General features: G+C 35.4%; 1 protein-coding gene across 1 annotated transcript in view; it reads right to left on the reverse strand.

The window, feature by feature from the left end:
- Window positions 1-3,687: 3,687 nt before the first annotated feature.
- Window positions 3,688-21,196, reverse strand: part of SUGT1 (SGT1 homolog, MIS12 kinetochore complex assembly cochaperone) — a 39,610-nt gene continuing 22,101 nt past the window's right edge. The window contains exons 11-13 of the mRNA XM_059144681.1: window positions 16,009-16,099; window positions 12,566-12,747; window positions 3,688-3,826 (exon numbers count right to left, since the gene is read on the reverse strand). Coding sequence (XP_059000664.1) covers window positions 3,725-3,826; window positions 12,566-12,747; window positions 16,009-16,099 — 375 coding nt within the window. The 3' untranslated portion in view covers window positions 3,688-3,724. The remainder of the gene's footprint in view (window positions 3,827-12,565; window positions 12,748-16,008; window positions 16,100-21,196) is intronic.

A 21,196-nucleotide genomic window follows, 5' to 3' on the forward strand; every position in this document is an offset into this window, starting at 1 on the left:
AACCAAAATCCATTCTTATGAGACCACACAGTAACAGGTGTGAATGTCTCAAGGTAAACCTCTTTAGAGATGGTTAAAAAAAAAAAAAGTAGCTCTCTTAACCAACCATTCACCGAGATATTTTCTGAATATTCTTGGAAATGTCAGTAATAGCTACAAGTCAGACACATGCACACTAATCTGGACAAGGAAGATCCCAGTACAGCTAAAGGGCATTAGGCAAATCAGATGGTAAACTGATAGGCAATACTGCTTTGAATCAGTGAGATCTCAGAAATCAACGACCTATTCTATTATGTAGATAATGGGGGAAGGAGAAAAGCAAAGTAAAATGGGTAAGAATAGCCAAATATTTTAAGTATTAAACTAAATTAACATATCTACTTATTTATAGTAATATACTGACATACCCAACTTTAAATATTTGAAATTTATAAAATTCATAAATTTACAAATATATTTAAAAGACAATCCAATTTTCTCCCTTGCTCTATTATAGTTAGCCTCAGGGAGACAATAATCATTTGATGTTCTGAAGTTAGCGAATATCACATATCTAAGAGATGAAATATTTTTTAAAATGTAGTTATCAATGCAAACCATCCTTTCTCTCCATTCCATATAAAGATAGAGAAAACCAATTATTTTTTAAAGTGGCCTGTAACTGCCAATGCTGACTCTCTTACAGCTGGCAATCAATTCTGAATGGGTCAGGACAGACAGAAAATTATCAAAATTGACCCTATATAGCCATCTCAAGAGATTACTTGATAGAAGAGTTCAAAGAAGTAGATTACCCTGTTCACAATTCTTTGAAGGTAAGTGTGAGAATTCTGGGAAGTCAGGTGCAGTAGATTACAAAAATCAGAAGAGATGAAAAAGCTAAGATTAAGAAAAAAATATATTCCAGCACTACACCTTAAAAAGGAAAATAAGAAATACTAAGAGAAAAAAAAATGTACCTTCTTAAGAAATAAAAGGTTAGGGGCACCAGGGTGGCCCAGTGGGTTAAAGCCTCTGCCTTCAGCTCAGGTCATGATCCCAGGGTCCTGGGATCCAGTCCCGCATCGGACTCTCTGCTTAGCAGGGAACCTGCTTCCACCTCTCTGCCTGCCTGCCTCTCTGCCTACTTGTGATCTCTGTCAAATAAATAAATAAAATCTTAAAAAAAAAAAAAAAGAAATAAAAGGACCAGAACACTAAGAAAACCAAAATTTAAGAAATGAAAATGGAAGTCTAGAAAGAAAAAGAGAGCAATTAATATCCGAGAATATAGAGAATAAGGATAAAGAGGCTCTTAATTGAAATGATTTTTTGTTTTTGTTTTTTTAACTTTCTGGAGGCTTAAAAATTCTCATTATCTAAAAGGGTGAAAGAGAAGCAGTACTTCAGAGTGGTACTTTAAGGCAGCACTCTAACCTACTTCTCGTAAGTCCCTTCTTCACCATAAGTCTGTTGTACTTGGACCAGGTCCATTTATACTCACGTATATTTGGAACTCCATTTGGCTCAGCAAATCCTGAATCCCAAGTATTAAATAAATCTAGCCAACAGATAAACATACTATGGGTAGGATGCATCCTTGTAAATAGTACTAGAATTTTTAAAAAATCAACTTCTATTACAATAGTGTCATTCCTAAGAAAGAAAAAAGCTGCTCTTAAGCAACAAAAATATTTATTTAGAATCATGGACTTTTAGGGGTACCTGGGTGGCTCAGTTGGTTAAGCATTTGCCTTCAGCTCAGGTCATGATCCTGGGGTCCTGGGATCGGGCCCCATGTCAGGCTCCTTGCTCAGCGGGGAGTCTGTTTCTCCCTCTGACCCTCTCCTACTCTCGTGCTCTGTTTCTCTCACTCTCAAATAAACAAATAAAATGTTAGAAAAAAAAATCATGGACTTTTAATTTTAACTCTAAGGCCCTAAAGATTATTTACAAATAAAGGAACTAAGACATAGGCTAAACCTGCTGAAGTTTATAAAGGTAGTTAGTGGCAGAGATTTGTTGAAGCTAGGATTCTTGTCCCTGGTGTAGTGCTGTTGCCCAGCTTATGTGTCTGTAGCATTGGCCTCCCTAATCACCCCTGAGAACTAACGGTTCTGAGAAATTGTGCCACACAGAACACTAAAACTATCTAATTTCCTTAAGGAGAAAATTTCAGAAATTCACACAAGCGAAATTAATTTTGCCTTTTCCTTCAGTGCTGAAGAACCAAAAACGTAGCCTGTAGCCGTAAGTGGGCAGAAGGAGAAGTGAAAACGCCCAGGTACATTAATAGATTGTAAGAGGTTTGGGTAGTCAGGTATCACCCCACCACCATTTTCCTCATGAACCCTGCTACATTTCAAGTCAAACGAATAAATGGAAGGGACTGAATTCTCACTCTTTCGGAGGCTGACTCAATGCCTGATTTGCCTCTCATCTACCTTACCCTAAGCTAGGAGGATACAGGAATGCCTTAACGCACTGTGAGATCTAACAGACACCAACCTCGACACCAACCTCAACAATTCAACAATTATGGTCCAAAAGCAAAGTCAGACCTATAGGTCATCATTGGCCTATACTTTGTAACAGTTCAGACTGCAAAGAATTTTAATCATAACACACTATTTTTCTGTCTCAAGACTCTATTTATAATGAGTTCAGCAATCAGCCATTCCACAATTCTTTCATGAATGCTAATTTTTTCTCTGCTAGATTATAAGCTCTTTGAAGTTAATGAACGTGTCTTTACTTTTTGTATTCCCACGGTATCTATTTACTCTAGAAATAGAGTACATACTAAATATATACCTATTAATTTATTCTCTCAGCAGCTACCTTAAACCACGGAAACCAAAGTAATCATGGAGATGTGAGATGAGAAATACTCTAATAAAGAAAAAATATAGAAAAAAAAATTCAAAATAACAAAACAAAACAAACCATCAGTAATTTTAAACCTCCTGATGCGGGGAAGGGGGCCAAACCCAACAAAACAAAACAAACAAAAAGTCAACAAAAAAAACCCAGCCAGAAGTAGCATTGGGCTTTCCTAAATAACTCTTAGACCCAATTTCACAGATTATCCTTCAGTATGGATAAATTTGCAGCATGTTAAACTCAGGTCTCTTATGTTTTATACAGGATTTGGAAGGTAAGGACCACAATCTCAGTGTAATTACAAATATTTCCCATAAAAATAACCAAACAGGAATTCCCTGTGATAATTTCTCAAAGTTCTCATTATAAAACTTAAGAAAAAGGTAAATAAACCAAGGTTCTTCATAGAAAAACTGTATTTACAACTGCATCCAAAAGCATTTTTTAAAAGCAAACAATGTAACATGGAAGTTGAAAAAAATCTGTGCTCACCCAAACTGCCAAATCTAATAAATTATTAACAGAATACTCCATCAAAAATAAGGCAATAACCCAAGATATCCCATTAATGATTTTTCCACTTCCATAACTAGGTAGAACTAACCTATCCAGTAGCAAATGATACTTCATTTCATTTCGGCATGTCTGAAATCCTTAAGGACAAAAGTGTTAAAATACGATCTTCGTTCTTCATTAGAATCTTTTAACACTTGGGAGGAAAATGATTTTTAAAGCACAAAGAGGTAAAGAGGTATAACCTTTCAAAAAGATACTCAGAGTTCAAAATTCAAGAATGCGATATTAATACACAATGGGCATAGGTGAATATATGCAATACAGTGATAGCAAATTAATTTATTTAGTACTTTTTCCATTCCATATCATCAGGAGGATTGATTTCAACTTTCCTTTTACCTACATCAGACCAGTTGGTACTCAAAACTGTACCACCAGACTCCATCTGTAATAAGAAATAAAAATAGATTAATCCTTCGACCATATAATCAAAACAGAGTATTTTTCTAAAACTGTTTCAAGTATAGTGTTCTAAATATAAGTTATGTTTGGCTCAATATAAACATAAGACAATACTTCGATTTAATTTTAGACTTTCCAGATAAATTAGGCAGAAGGCATCATGTTCATACACAGTCATAAATAAAAAGCACATCTCCCTCGGCTAACCAGAAATGAGGTAAATGTGGAAAATCTACCTTCTGATGAAAACAAAATTGGCTCCCCAAGAAAATGACTAATCTCTTTTGTTAAAGATAGTAAAGACCAGGCAAAGTAAACGCTTTCTTTACAAATTGGACAGAGCTTTTAAGATCCCCTTAATGTGGCAAATATATACAAGGGAATGCTGGAAAGTTTTCAAATCAATGTGCATACGCATGAGTACATAAAATGTGTATCTCACTAAAGAATTGATTATCTATTTACCATTAATAGAATTTACCACCTACCAACAACTTTAGCATATTCATAAGTACATTCTAAAAAACTCTGGACATTTGTTATCTTAAATTAAAAATTAAACTGACTTGGATCACAGAAAAAAGGTGTGAATTCTCAAAATCTAAACATTTTTACATAATCAGCTGTGCTACTGGCATATGTATATAGTTATAAACCCCACTACTACACTGGAACCTCCATGTAACCCCATGCCTCACACTTCCTGTCAAGCTCCCTTACATGGGTTGCTTCGCATGAGATGTTCTTTGCCACCCATTTATTTTCCATACTCTTTAGCTATCCTCTAAACATGACATATCACCATTTCTCTGTGGCCTCCTTTGACCCTAATCAGGACTCTACTTTTGTAGAATTTGTATTCTTTATGATCATAATTACCGTTAATGCAATATGCATCACACTACACTGTTAAGAATTTTAAGGGTTTGCTTTATCTGCTTAGTACCCTTGGTTCCTACTAAAGCTGAGAGCTCCAACAAGGCAAGTAACATATTTTTCTAACACTTACATCCCAGATCTAAGCCACAACAGTTGGGCACATGGTAGACTTCAAATAAAATATTGATATGTATGTTTGTAAATGTAATGTGTTGAAGCATATGAGAACAGACCTACTCTTACCTGAGTGGAAGTATACAGTGTATGTTTTAAGTAACGTCTTCTTTCATTCAGATATGTGTATGTAAACACGTTAACAGCATATAGCATGGGCCCTGTGCGTACCTCACTGAACTACACTGTGTAGAAACTGTCATTCAAGTAACATGCTCTCTCATTAATACAAACCCACTAACATCATAAACCCCTAACCTTAGCCCTAAGCCCTAACCCCAATCCTAATGTCATCGAGTCCTCTAGCAAGTTCTCTAAATTGCAGATACAAGGCATATACCCTTACCTGGGCCCTAACCCTAACTCTGGCCATAAAAACCTAATCTAATCCTGACCCACATCTGAGAAGAAAAAAGAAAAAGTGGTATACATACACAATGAATTATTGCCCAGCCACACACACACACGCAAAAGAATCAAATCTTGCCATTCACAATGACATGGATGGAGCTAGAGAGTATTATGCTAACTGAAATAAGTCAGTCAGAGATAGATACCATGTGATTTCACTAATATGTGGAATTTAAGAAACAAACAAACAAAAAAAGGGCAAATTTAAGAAACGAAAGAATGGATACTTAACCACAGAGAACTGATGGTTACCAGATGGGAGGTGGATGGGGCCATGGGCTAAACAGGGGATAAGGAATAGGGAGTACACTTGTGATGAGTACTGGGTGGTATACGGAAGTGCTGAACCACTATTCTGCACACCTGAAACTAATATTACATGTATAGTAACTAGGTGGAATTTTAAAACTTTGAAAAATTTGAAAAGAGATAAATTCTATATAATAAACTACTCCTATGAAGATGAAGAAAGCAAATTTAGCTTATAATCTGATATTACTGATGACATTTATCTCCCCCTCTTTCTTTATGGACTACAGTGCAATTTAGCATTTCCCTCTCATTATTTTGTACATGTTGGTCTTTTTGTCCCGATTAGACTGCAAGATCATAGATGACAAAGTCTACTTTGCTTGTCTTTCCAGAAGTACTTGGTATGTTTTAGACGGCTTGTTTTATGGGTGTACATGGTTCATTCACTATTAGCAAAGCCTCTGTATGAAAATGGATGTAGATTCTATAATCTATCTTTGAAATTTCACACACTGCTATTCTTTCTAGCATACCCTTAAAAAAGTCAATAAAGAAACTAACTTCCCTTCCTGGGGACACAGAGTAGATATACTTTATCCTATTCTTTCTCCTAAGTACTACTAAAAACCTTGGACATTATATATATGTAAACAAACGTTAAGACTCTAAAAGATGAAGGGAAGAAGATCAGCTAAGGACCTTGGGAGCCAAGGAACAACATAACATGGTGGTGAGTCTCCTGGGTTTTCCTTTTTGCCTCATGTCCTAGAGTTGCTCCTAAAGAAGCCAGAAACACTAAGAGGCACACAAACAAAAAATCTTGAAGAGAAACCTGGTTTCTCTAGCTAAACGATGAAGAAAGACAAAAAGATAGCTTAGGAAGACAGAAAAGTTTTATGTTATAATTGCTCTACTGCACTAGACACCACAGAAAAACCTGTGGTCCCATCCACGCTCAAGGCCAGTAAAGGCTGAGCGAGGAGCCCAGACTTCCATCCATGCTAGGCTATCATGAACCCACCTCCTCTGCCACCTGTGGTATCAGTGAAAACCATATAGGTATCTATATCCCACTCCCAGTAGTAACAAAGAGATGCTCTGGGATGTCTAAGGAGGCTGATTAGCATGCTGGATTTCTACCTCCACCTAGCAACAACGAGGCAGTGCCTTCCTGTCCTCTGACAGAATGACTGGCAGAGAAAGCCAAATAAGATGGGAGGATTTATTATTTTTAAAGACTTTATTTATTTATTTGCCAGAGAGAGAAAGAGCATGCACAAGAATGAAGAGCAGCAGGTAGAGGGAGAAGCAGGCTCCCTGAGGAGCAGAAAGCCTGATGCAGGACTCGATTTCAGGACCCTGGTTCATGACCTGAGCTGAAGGGAGATGCTTAACCAGATGAGCAACCCAGGCATCCCTAAGATAGAGGATTTAAATAAGATGCTGTCGCACTGCAGAACACGAAAACATCCCAGTTTCAACTGAAAAATCACTTATTGCTGGTCAAAAAAAAAAAAGCATAAGGAAAATTTCAGATTCTATTTTTTCAAGAAAGAAGACAACCAACAGAGGCTAATTTAGAGATATGATAAATGCTAAAATTATCTAACAAAAGATTTTAAAGTAGTCATAATAAAAAATGCTTTAACTAGAAATCATGAACTTGCTTGAAATAAATGAAAAATAAAAAAGTTCAGCAAAGAAAAAAGATATAAAGAACCATCGAATGTTTTAGAATTAAAAACTACAGTTGAAGTAAAAAGGTTAAGTAAACAGACTAAAGAACAGAAGAGAACAGATAGAGAAAGAATCAGTGAACCTGAAAACAGGACAATATAAATCACCTAATCAAAACAACAGAGAAAAAAGAGAAATAAAATGAAGAAAGTCCCAGGGATGTGTGAAACTGTGACAAAATATTTATCTTATATCATCAGGTTCTAGGAAGAAGACAAAGAGGGTAGATCTGAAAAAATACTCAATGAAATAATGGCTGAATATTTCCCAAATTTGGAAAGACATATAAACCTATACATTCAACAAACCCCAATCAGAATAAAACTAAAGAAATCCCTGCTGACAAAGAATCTGTAACAGGCAGATCTAAAGAATGCCAGGGGGCACGTGAGTGGCTCAGTTGGTTAAGCATACGACTCAACTTCAGCTCAGGTCTTGAGTCCAAACCCACACTGGGCTCCACTCCAGATATGGAGCCTATTTAAAAAATAATAATAATAATAAAATAAAAAGAATGCCTAAAGAAAGTTCTCTAAAATAAGAAAAATCTAATGACAGAATCTTAGAACATAAGAAATGAAAAAAAGACAACAAATAAAATAGAATTTGCTTTTTTCTCGAGCTTTCTAAATTATGTTTGAAAGTTGAATGAAAATATAATGCTGTATAATGTGGTTCTAAAAGTATGTAGAAGAAATACTTGTGAAAATTATAAATGAGAAAGGGTAAAGGGACATAAGGGGGGGTGGTAAGGTTTCTACACTTCACTCAAACTGACAAAAAAAATGACACCAGGTCGGGCGCCTGGGTGGCTCAGTGGCTTGAGCCTCTGCCTTCGGCTCAGGTTATGATCTCATGTCGGGCTCTCTGCTAGGCAGGGAGCCTGCTTCCCCCTCTCTCTCTGCCTGCTTCTCTGCCTACTTGTAATCCCTCTCTCTATATCAAATAAATAAATAAAATCTTTTAAAAATAACACCAGTAAACTATGATAAGCTATGTATAATATAGCTAGCATACAAAGCAACCACTAAAAAATTTACAAATAAATAAAAATGAAACTAAAAAACATTTAAGAGGAAGGCAGGAAAAACAAAAACAAAACACAGAACAAAAAAAAGAAAATGGCAGAATTAAAGTCCTAATGTATCAATAATTACATTTAATGTAAATTATCTGAATACATCAATTAAAAGACAGAGACTGGCAGAAGAGATGAAAAACAACCCAACTATATGCTATCTCCAAGATACTCACTTTAAAACAGAAGGAATCAACTTAAATATGATATAGACAGGTTGGAAATAAAAGAATGGAACAACACATCATGCAAAGATTAATCAAAGACAGGAGAATTGGCTACATTAGTATCAGAGCAAAGAAAATTACCAGAGCTAGAGAATGACATGTATATATGATAAAAAGGTCAATCTACCATGAAGATACAGCAATCCTAAATGCATATGAACCAAACAGAGCTACAAAATATGTGAAGCAAAAATTGACAGAACAATAAGACAATATCAGCAAGGATACAAAGGAATTCAACAACAGTATCAAGCAACAAGATCTAACAGACAACTACAGAACATTCCTTCCAACAACAGAATACAACTTCTTTTCAAGCGAAACATAAACTTGAGATAGACTGAATGCTGGGCAATGAAACAATGTAAATCACGTTGTATGTAATCTCAAATCACAATGGAATGAAATCAGAAACCAATAAGGTAACAGGAAAATCTCCAAACATTTGGGAACTGAACAACACACTTCTAAACAATCCATGTGATGAAGTCTCAACTGAAATCAAAATACATATTAAACTGAATGACAATATAACATTAGAATTTGTGAGACAGCTAAAACCCTGCTAAAAGGGAAATTTATGAAATGAATGAAATTTATAATAAAAAATAGAAGAAAATATATTCTTAAGTCAACAAAGGGCTGATTTTGTGGAAAGAAAAAATTCAGTGACATTGACAAACCTCTGTATCAAGACTGAAAGAAAAGATACAAATTACCACCATACGAATGAAATGGAATATCACTACAGACCCTGTAGATAGCAAAATAAAAATAGTAAGAAAATACTACCAACATTGACAGGTTAGACAAACTAAATAGAATAAAATGCTCAAAAACACAAACTGCCACAGGTCATTCAATGATATGAAATAGATAACTGGAACAGTCCTACAAAGCTATTAGAATAATTGAGTAATTTATTTTTATTTTTATTTTTTATTTTATTTGACAGAGAGAGAGAGAGCACTAGTAGGCAGAGAGGTGGCAGAGACAGAAGGAGAAGCAATCTCCCCGCCAAGCAGAGAGCCTGATGCGGGGCTCGATCCCAGGACCCTGAGAGCATGACCTAAGCCAAAGGCAAAGGCCTAAACCACTTAAGCCACACAGGCACCCCTAGAATAGTTAAGTAATTTAAAATCTTGACAAAAAAGAAATGTCCAGGCCCAGATGATTTACTAGTTTAAAGAAAAATCAACACCACTTCTACACAATCTCTTCCAAAAACCAGTAGAGTACTTCCCAATTCATTTTATGAAGTTAGTATTACACAGATACCAAAATCAGACAAAGACATACAAAAAAAAAATGTATCGCTTATGAACATAGATTAAAAAATCCTTAACAAAGTATCTGAAAATAGAACTGAGAGATATATATATAAGGAATTATACACCATGACCAGGTGAAGCTTATCCCAAGGATGCAATAAATAAAATATAATTTTTATTATAAATTTCATTCATTTCTGTTCTTTGTTATTTTCTTCCATCTGCTTGCTTTGGGTTTATTTTGCTATCTTCTTAGGTTGTTCAGATGTGAATTAGATTATTGATTTGACTTTCTGTTTTCTATTGTGTGTGTTTATGGTGCCTACTCTAGCAGGGTTTTAGCTGAAATATACTAATCATATAAAATCCCCATTGTAACAGATTAAAGGAGAAAAATCACATAATCATTTTAATCAATGCCAAAAAAGCACAGCTAGCTGTGTGGTGTTGGTATAGATGAACCTAACAGCTATCTTCCAAAAAGTCAACAGCCATTCATGATAAAAATCTCACAAGGAATAGAGACCTTCAACCTGATAGAGCATCTGCAAAAAATCTATCACTAACACTGTAATTAATGGTGGAAGACTGGTTTTTCCCTTAAAATCGGAACAAGGCATAAATGTCCACTCTCACCACTCTTATTCAACATAGTGCCAGAAGTTCCAGCTGTTGCAATAAAGCAAAAAAAAGAAGATGAAAGTCACAAATATCAGATTTAAAAGTCCTTACTTGAAAATATGACTACCTACATAGAAACTCACACTTACCAAAAGATTTCCTAGAATAAACAAGTTTAGCAAGGACACAGAATATAAGATAAACAAAAAACCAACTGTATTTCTAAACACTAGCACAAGGACACCAAAGTTAAATATACAATACAATTTACAATCACTCAAAAAAGAATACTTGGGTATCTCTTGCAAAACATTTAGGATTTACATGTAGAAAACTGCACAACGCTGATGAAAGAATCAAAGATCTAAATAAATGAACTGGCAGATTCAACACAGTAAAAATGTCAATCTCTCCAAATTGATAGATAGTCCAATGCGTACCTAAGAGGATGTTTTGATATATATACACAAAATATTCTAAAGTTTATGAGGAAGAGCAAAAGAACTAGAGTATCTAGAACAATTTTGAAAATGACTAACAAAACAGAAGGAATGACTCTTCCTGGATTCAAAATTTACATAACTGTGATAATCAAGACTATAGTATTAACGGAGGGAGACATGTAGGTCGATAAAAAAGAGAACTCAGAAACTGACAAATATACTCAAGTAACTTTTGAGAAACAAAAAAACAATTCAATGTTAGAGTTTTTTCAACAAATGGTTCTGGTGCAAATGATCACAGGCAGGCTAAAAACAAAACATACAAAAAACCTCAACCTACATCTCAACTTCATATAAAAAAAACTAACTCAAGATGGATCATGGACTTCAACATATTATGTAAAACCATAAAACTTATTGAAAGAAAAATGCAGGAGAAAATCTTTCAGATCTAAGACTAGGCAAAGAGTTCCAGACTTGATAACAAAAGCATAATCCATAAAATGAAACACTGATAAATTGAACTTCATCAAAATTGAATACTTTAGCTCTGCAAAAGACTATTAAGAAAACAAAAAGTCAAAGTACAGACTGAGAGAAAATATGTGCAAACTATGTATCTCACAAAGACCTGTCAGATTAGTGGTGCCAGGAATTAAGGAAGGGCAGGGTGGAGGAAGTGTGTATGGCTATAAAATGACTACAGTGAAGGAATCCCTGTGGCAGTGGAAATGTTCTTCATCTGAACTGTCAATATCATGGTTGTGATACACTACTGTAGTTCTGCAAGATGATTCCACTAGGGGACACTGCGTAAAGGATACAAGGGATCTCTATCTACATTATTTCCTACAACTGCATATAAATCTGTAATTATTTCAACATAAGAAGTTTAATTAGAAACACTTTTTTAAATTAACAGTGAAATGCTCAATCACGAGCAGTTACAACACAGTAACTTCTGTGGAATATCTGAGTCTCCAAGACATTTATTAACTAAATACTAATTTGAATATAAATGCCTTAGAAGAAAGTGACATTTCCAAAACTACTGATAAAAGTCAAATGACTACAACTACAGGAAAATCATCGACCTAGTTTTATAGAGATAACTTGTTATTAAAAATCTCAGAACTTGAGAACTTGAATTCAGGTGGTATTTATGTTGTCCTGGGGCTTATTTCCTTAATCAACAGACAAATCATTAACAAACCAATGAGTAATTAATGTGCACCTTCTACTTGCCAAACACTGTTCTGGCAGTTTCCTGTCTATATTCTTCATCTCTAACGCTGAGGCCACTATATATGGTTCTAATGGAGATTCCTTTAGCTATTGTGATAAATCCAACTAGAGTAATTAGAGTATTTCCTTAAGCCTTCTAAGTTCTAACTCAGTAACTAAAAGTATTTGGAATAAACCACTTGCGTCTCAACTCCCCGACAAGTTTCCAACTTCCCCAATTATTACTCTTAGTTTAGAGCAGAAAGAAATGTTCAGATGAAGCTTATTCAAAAAAGCCTCCCAACCACAGTACATGCAATATGGTTTTAAATTGCCTAATTAATCTTTCTGTTAAAATTTCTGGAGTACTACCACAGTATATGTTTTTCAAGCTTATGTTCTTACAAATGATTTGTTCATAGCACGTTTCACTTCATCAGAACCATCTGAATAGATCTGCTGGAATAGTTTGTTTAAAGCTGCATCTCCCTCCAACTTCTCATTTTTTTCTTCTTCTTTGATCTCACCAACCAATTTATCCCAATTTCTCGTATAATGAGATGATGATGGATATAAGTTCTTTACATCTACGGAGTAAAAAAGATAGATGTGATTAATCAACATATGATTATGTCAAGAATATGCAAACTTTGTGACCATGACATACAGAACATCGCAGAAAATAGTTTAGGTTACTAAATTTCATAATAAATGTCTTTCTGATATATAAATCAAAAATCAGATTTACACTTTTACAAACTGAATCAGTGTAATGTAAAATCCAGGAATTTCTTTTGAGCAAAATCTAATGAAGTATATGTTTTCGGTACATATTACAGAATTAGATTAAAAACATTCTTTGTATTAAAAATGAGGGAACTGAGTGAGAAATATATTAGAACTTTTATATTTACAGAAAAGTTGCTGAGATAGTACAATTCTAAAAAGGGTTTTTAAATAATGCTTCATTAAGAAATTTCTAAGTAAATTTTAATAAATGTTAAAAACATGGCTTTTTTGAGCTGCATCTCTCTTTCAGAGTAGAGATAAACTGAAAATATAATTATCCACGCCATTAGACGGTGAGTTAAGACTCCATCCTCTCCCCACATTAAATTATTAATTACTTCAATAGGAGATAATAAGCAATTCTTGAATGTTGAAAAATACACCATGTGATCATTGCTCACTCATGCACACACAGAAAATAATAGTACCTGTAGGGCACACTGAGGTAAACCAAGGCTGCTTAAAACCAGAGAGGCTACTGACTGGCTCAGCAGCTCAGGGCACTGCCAGGGCTATCCCAAAGACTAAGGGAATCAAGATGGTGGCACCTGAGTAATTAAAAAGTAATCTACCTAGTAGCTATAAGAGCAGTTGTGTTCACTCTCCAATGGAAATACTACACAGGCCACAAATGTGAGCCACATACATAATTTAAAAATTTCTAATAGCCATGTTACTAAAAAGAATCAGGTGAAATGCATTCTAGTAATATATTTTTAACCTACATACACAAAACGGTATCACTTCAACATGAATCAATATAAATATATTAAGAAGACAGTTTATGTTCTTTCAGAGTCTTCAAAATCTGGTATTTTATACTTCCAGCACAACTCAATCCAAACCAGTCATTTTCAAATGTTCAGCAGGTACATGTGGTCACCATACTGGACAGTGTAGCCACAGAGCTTTAAAAAACCTGACTCAAAGTTTTACTATTAATAAATTAGGACACACAACATGTCCCTCTTTCCTCAAAATAGTTCAAAAATGAGAAACTACCAACTGTTCAGTCTGCTGTTCCATCCCTTCTTTTCACCTGTAAGCCAACTTCTTCCCTGTCTATCTCCCCAGAGAAACAAAACCAAACAGCACGCCACATAGTTTTTTTTAGTGTAAGCATACAGTTTTCCAATCTACCCTTTTCTACCAGTAATCCCCTCTCTATCTACGTGCATTTTCACTAGTAGCCAAAGAAAGCAAAAAAAAGTATGTCGTATTAAATCAAGAGCCTAAAAAATGCATGGGTTTAATTAATCCTAATGCCGACTCCCTAGAAGAAAGGGAACAGATTCTAACCTCCATTTTACAGATAAGAAAACTGGTCCAGAAAGGTTAAACAACTTGCCCTTATCTGCACTCTCCAGCTTGCAGGACATGGGAATCTGACAAGCATATCAATTCCTTACAAAAATATAACAAGACAGAAGGAATAGCATATGAAATATACAAGGCATTGAGTTTAGAAAAACTCTGCAACTACAACACTAAAAAAATCTCCATATTTATTCTCAGAAAACTTTAACACCAGTAGATGGTGGATAAACTACTTAGGAATGGATGGGTAACCTAACTCCCTTGTTCATTCATTATAATATCAAATAACTGCAAAGATTCTCAGGTCAGCAGAGACTTTTTTCCATTGTTAAAAGATGCAGCAACAACCAGCATCACATACAGGGTTTATATAAGAACCAGACCAAGACCCTGAAGACCAGGGTTTAGTCCTAGACCACAAAAATTGCTGGGTGATCTTAAGCAAATTGCTTACTTTTAGACCCTGCAAAACAGGGCTGCCTCCTACAGAGGACTGTTGTTAGAACTGAGTAAGATTTAAAGTTTTTTGTTTTTGTTTTTTAAACGCTTTTTGAGCTCTATATAAACCTCAGCCCCCAAATCTCTCGGAGTCAGACCCAAAAGAATCACATAACATCTTTCCTCTATCTTTCACATAAAACGTGAAGCAGAAGCTTAACAGCCTACATACCAACTTCAAATATTTCAATCCTTAAAAAATTATCTGTTGGTGTCAATTTTCTGGTTTTGCTAATTACACAACAGACTAGTTGTGATGTTATTATGCAGGGAAGCTGGGTGAAGGGTACATGAGAACTTATCATTTCTGCAACTTTTAGGGACATCTAAAATTATTTCAAAATAAAAATAAAATATAATGAATAAAAAAATAAAAATAAATTAAAAATATATAATTAATGATTTGTTGGCTAACTGTGTTTTCTAAAAGGTGCCATAAGAAATCTGTTTTCTGTTACAGAAAGAGCAGTGAAAAAATCTAGAAGTAGCATTTTAGTCATCAAATCAGAACATTAATCAAAAAAATTTTCTCTCCTTTCCTAATGAAGGCATTGCTATAAAACATACTCTCAGACTGTAATTCTAACAGTATCTAAGCAGATTAATCATTCCATTAGAAAAATAGCTGTCTTTTGCATAGGCTTAAAATTGATCCCAAGTAAGTAGCCTGGTCCTTATAGGGTTAAAAACAATCAACCCTAGTTTTCACTCTTCTGGGTTTTTCTTAGGTTTTCATGACGTGTTTGTGAGCACTTCTTTAAGAGCAATAGAGTGAAATGGGTTAGGTATTTTACTCTGCGAAGCCCTGAAAGTCCACGAAATTAGAGTTGACAATATCAGAAGAAATAGAAAGGAATAAATAAAAAGGAGAGCGAAGAGGAGAAAATTATTTCAGCAGAATAAACCTCTAATCCACTTACAATCCAAAAAGAAGCAATAGGAAAGGGCAACACACAAAAACAACCCTCAACTAATGTCATACAGCGACTGGGTAAACAATAAAAACGCAACCCCTTCAGGGTTTATGCAGGCATTCACTCTTATTCTCAGCTGAAGAATTGAAGAAGGTAGAAACTTTACATAAAAGGCACTTTGTATTCATTACAGAGCAATCTTACTGCACTCACTGTATCTGTTGTTCTTGGGAACATAAATAATGAAAATAGAAAAAATGCTCATTACTATTTAACTTCAAGTATATAACACAATATGAATTTAAAGCTCATCAAGGCCAGACAACAAACCTGCTATGAACTGTTTTGGTTTAGGCACATCTCCTTGCCCCTCTAGCTTTTCCCATCTCACAGCCTCTGTCTTTTTCATTTTAATTTCAATCTGGAGGAAACACCAAATAAAATTTATTATTTCAGGTAAAATATACAAAACAGTAAAAAACAAATGCAATTTCCTTAAGTCATAAAATTTTTTAAGAATTAATAGTGCCCAAGATGATTTCCTTGAATTATACAAGGTTAAATTTAAAGAACTCTGAAACATTTTATTTCTATTTAAAAGCCACCCTTCAAAAACAACATGCATACACACTACAAGCTATAATTAAGAATCCTGAAATCCATATGCTTTTTTCTTCCAATGAACTGTTCTCAACCAAGGGTGATTTGGCAACTTTTATAGCTATTGTTGGTCCTCACAACTGGGGTGGGGGTTAGGGATGCTACTAAACATCCTACAACATAAAGGACAACCCCTCCACAACAAAGAATTATCCAACCCAAAATGTCAACAGCACTCCTCACTGAGAAACCCTGTTCTAAAGGAATTAGTACAGGAGTGCCTGGGTGCCTCAGTCAGGTAGGCTAGGCATCTGACTCCTGATGTCAGCTCTGGTTGTCGAGATCAAGCCACTCACCCCGATCTGGGGAGTTTGCTTCCCTTTCTTTCTCTGTCTCTGCTCCTCCCCCTGCTCAAGCTCTCTAAAATAAATTTTTAAAAAAATTTTTTAAAGTATTTATTTATTTGAGAGAGAAAAAGATAGTGAGAAAGCACACAAGTGCGGTGGGAGAGAGAGGGAGAAGCAGACTCCCTGCTAAGCGGGGGCCCAACATGGGGCTCAATGCTAGAACCCTGGGACCATGAACTAAGTGGAAGGCAGATGCCCTACAGACTGAACCACTCAGGTGCCCCAGTAAATCTTTTTAAAAAATAATGGTATTACCATATTTGCTACACAATAACCCATTTGAGAGTTGAGACAAATTCCTATCATTGTATAAAAATACTACAAATAATCTAAAATGTTCATAATAATTCACTCAATAATTATTAAACACCGAATATGAGCAAGTTGTAATCTTCAAGGATGTGGTGGATTTTTAAAATATTAAAAAACATGTTCTTGTAGGTAGCTCTTGAAGAGCTTTGAGGGGCGTAAGTATTTGCAATAGTGAAAGGGGGACGTCTCCAGGGGCAAAAGAAACCGCCTAAAAGTGGAGCCCTGAGGTTTCAAAGGACATAGTGCGTCAGGGAGTATGGACAAGACCCATTTGTCTCAAGTCCAGGATTTATGTTAAAACAGTAAAAAATAAAGGTGAAAGACGTGTAAGGCAAACTACAAAGACCTTCTAGATGCTGAACTAGCTTCACTTATTAAAATGAAATATTAAAAGCATCTTTAATTCTCTCATCAAGGCTGCACCACCCCAGAGTCTACCCTTAACTGTAACACACACTCAAAGAGCACTTTTGTGCTCCTTGTTTTCCTTGTTCAAATAATGCTCTCATTCCCATTTTTAGCTTCGCAAAATCAGCATTAATAGCACTAATAAGCCAATTATTACGCAGTTTAAGAACCAAAATAAAATTTTCTTAAAAAGATCTTATATATTTATTTTAGAGAGAGAGGAAGTGCAAGCGTGGGGAGGGAGAAAGGGAGAGAGAAAATTCTAAGCAGGATCCACAGCCAGCGCAGAGCCCAATACAGGGCTCCATCTCAAGACCCTGAGAGATCATGACCCCAGCCAAAAGCAAGAGTCAAATGCTTAAAAGTAAGCCACCCAGGCGCCCCTCAAAACAGAATTTTATGTTCTAATTTTTTCTAAGAAAAGGATTTACTTTTGTAAATAGGAAAAAAAAATCAAAAGACAAATATAACAAAAAGAAAAGCCTATTCACACTGGTTCTTTAACTCTGTGAAATCAGAAAAATTCAGATCTTTCTACCACCTGCATTCAGTGTCAGAATCCTTAATATTTACATTTTAAAATACCTTAACAAAACACTAACGGAGAAATCTGCCAGTAATTTTAATCAGACAGAAGTGATGGTATAAGAGGGATGTGGTCTTTGAGTATTTTTATTTTCTTTAGCACAGAAATTTAACAAAAAACTGTTTTCATAATGAAAACACCATGAAACAAATGTCACTGGGAAAGTATAGTATTTTTAACATTAAGTTTATATGTATCTCTAGAATTCTCTAAAATGAATGACTAATTTTTATAAAGTAAAACACTACCCATATTTTCTCATACACTACCCATAGTAATAGGGTTGTAATATGCATAGGAATATGATTGTTTTAAGTTGTCACTGCTGGAATATTTATCAAAAAGGAGCAAAACTCTAATAGCTGGCAATGACAAAGCAACAGTTACTGAAAGGGGATATTATCCTAAAATTTAAAACTTCATCTTGTTCCTTTTTCAACTCATCTGGAAATGAAGACCTGGCAAGCAGTGTATACATAACACTACCCTTAGCTAATATAATATCTCTGCCTCAGGGATCCCTCCATTCACATCTCAAATTCCTGCACTTAAGCATAGTCAACAAAAAGTTCCTTATTTCACATAAGGAGCAGCATACACTGGCACTCACATGTACTGAAAGCCACTATAACCTGAGTAATTGTGCAGTATCAACGGTGCAGTATGAAATGTGCAGAATGAGGACTTTGTAAGGCCAAAGTCAAAGCCCTTAGTAACGACATGTATCAAGTGAGAAACACTGAACTGAACTTGAAATTGTATTTAATCCATTCATTAAAATAGCTGCACATAATAAAAACATACTTAAAGCAGCTTTTTAAAAAAGTGGGAGAGCTAATTTTCTGTGAATTCCTTTTTACACCCATTTCACTTTCAATGCTTATACATGCTTGTAAAAATGAAGTTTTAAGTCTTAATGACTCTGGCAGGTAACTCCAGAGTTACCACACACCCAATTTCAGATATTGTTTATTACAACTATTATCTAGCTATTCTATTTTCATTTAAGTCAAAAATAATTTATAAGTTAACTTAGAACCTTGGTCTGAATGTTCCTCTCATATGCACGGGGAAGGCTTTCAGTAATATCCCAAAGCAGTATTCACAGGTTACTAAATAAGAATCCCTGCTGTTCCAGATTGTTAAGTTTTCATGATTTTGCATACTATCACCCACTTCTAAATTCTTTATGCACGGACAATTTAATATTTTCCAATGAAAGAACTTCAAATTTAAAGGGAAGCCATTACTCCAAAAGGGTCATGGCATCCAGACACCACCTTCTTAGGAGGAGGCAAAAGCTCCCACTTACTGCCATAGGCTGACAGGAAGGCATCTTTCTCAGCGATTAGAGAGCTATGCCAATTTACTGCTGAACTTTTTTCCTGGCAAAGTTTTGACAACCATCTGTTTCAAGGCTGTAGTCATTAAACAATTGTTTCTGACCTTTAGAATGTAATTTCACAATGTTCTTATTCAGCTCTCAGCACGTTTAACGGCTGTACCTAACCACTTCGTCCAAAAATAGAGCAAACTCAGTCTTTCTGAAGCCATACTGCACATCTACCATCTTTATTTTTTCATTCAAATCATTTCATAATCTTTTTTTAAATGCAGAAGATAGTTATTAATGATGAGAAACTGAAAAATCACAAAAGCTCTAATAGTACAATTCAAGTATTTAAGGAGTACCTACTGTGGGCCAGGAACTGTGATAGTACATAAAATCACAGTCTCTATTCTTCCTGAAGAAATTAATCAGAAGAGATACTCCCATAAACAAAAAATTCCAGTATATCACTTGTAGTGAAAGATCTAAATAAGGGGGGTGGGCACCTGGGTGGCTCAATCAGTTAAGAGTCTGCCTTCGCCTCAGGTCATGATCTGTGTCCTGGGATGGAGTCCTGCATCTGGTTCCTTGCTCAGCAGGGAGTCGGCTTCTCCCTCTGCCTGCCCCTCCCCCTGCTTGTGTCCTCTTGCTCTCTCCCTCTCTCAAATAAAATCTTTAAAAAGAAAAAAAATCTAAATATAAAAAATATTCATCGGGGCGCCTGGGTGGCTCAGTGGGTTAAGCCGCTGCCTTTGGCTCGGGTCGTGATCCCAGGGTCCTGGGATCGAGTCCCGCATCGGGCTCTCTGCTCAGCGGGGAGCCTGCTTCCTCCTCTCTCTCTCTCTGCCTGCCTCTCTGCCTACTTGTGATCTCTGTCTGTCAAATAAATAAATAAAAATTTAAAAAAAAAAAAAATTCATCTTCTGGAAGTCTCTCAAAATGTCATTAATAGTGAGACTGATTACTTTCTCAGCTCCTTTATATTTTTCTACATCTTCTATAATATGCGTTTATTGCTTTTATAACTGGAATAAAAATCTACATAATCAGGATAAAATAATAATAGCGAGAATATTTGTTGAGCACTACTATAAAGCCTGTGTGCTTTGCATATGTCATCACTTAATAGGACAACCCTATAAAAGGAGATTACCATTCATACTTTAGAGATGAGGCAACCAAGATAGATAGACAACTTGCTGGAAGAGTCTTCCACTGCTAGAAGTTTTACTTATTTCCTCAGAAATAAGCAGAGGTTGAAAGCAGGACAAAAACTATCAACTGCATAATTTTAGAAAGGAGTCATAAACAGGTACTACTTGTTGGAACTATGACCATGAATAGCACCTAATCTCACTGAGCCTGTTCTCCTGTAAAAAGTGATTTAATAGAGTCTACCTCATTTTGGGTCCTTGTCAGAGTTAAATGAAACCATGTATGAAAAGAACAGAGCACTGTGTCTGGCAAATAACTGAATGCTATTATCATTATCTTCATCATTATAATTAGCTAAAAAATCTGGGCAAATTACTTAACATCTCTGGGTTCAGTTTATACCTATAAATAGGTGATAAAAATACCTACATCAAGCAGTATTTATGAGGATCACATGGGATAATACACCACAATCAAAACAGTTACCTACTGTAATTCTGCACAGGTCAAACAGCAAGACTGGCTAAGCTACAATAAATGCATAATGAAATAGTTTGCTGTAGAATACTTAAGAGCATCAAAAAATTATCCAAAAGGTATGGCTAAATTTAAAGAGATAGCTATAGACAGTATTTACAGTAAAATCCTTTTCTTTTGGGGTGCCTGGGTGGCTCGGTGGGTTAAAGCCTCTGCCTTTGGCTCAGGTCATGATCCCAGGGT

This window comes from Mustela lutreola, chromosome 13, assembly GCF_030435805.1.
Source record: "Mustela lutreola isolate mMusLut2 chromosome 13, mMusLut2.pri, whole genome shotgun sequence".
Taxonomy (NCBI): Eukaryota; Metazoa; Chordata; class Mammalia; order Carnivora; family Mustelidae; genus Mustela; species Mustela lutreola.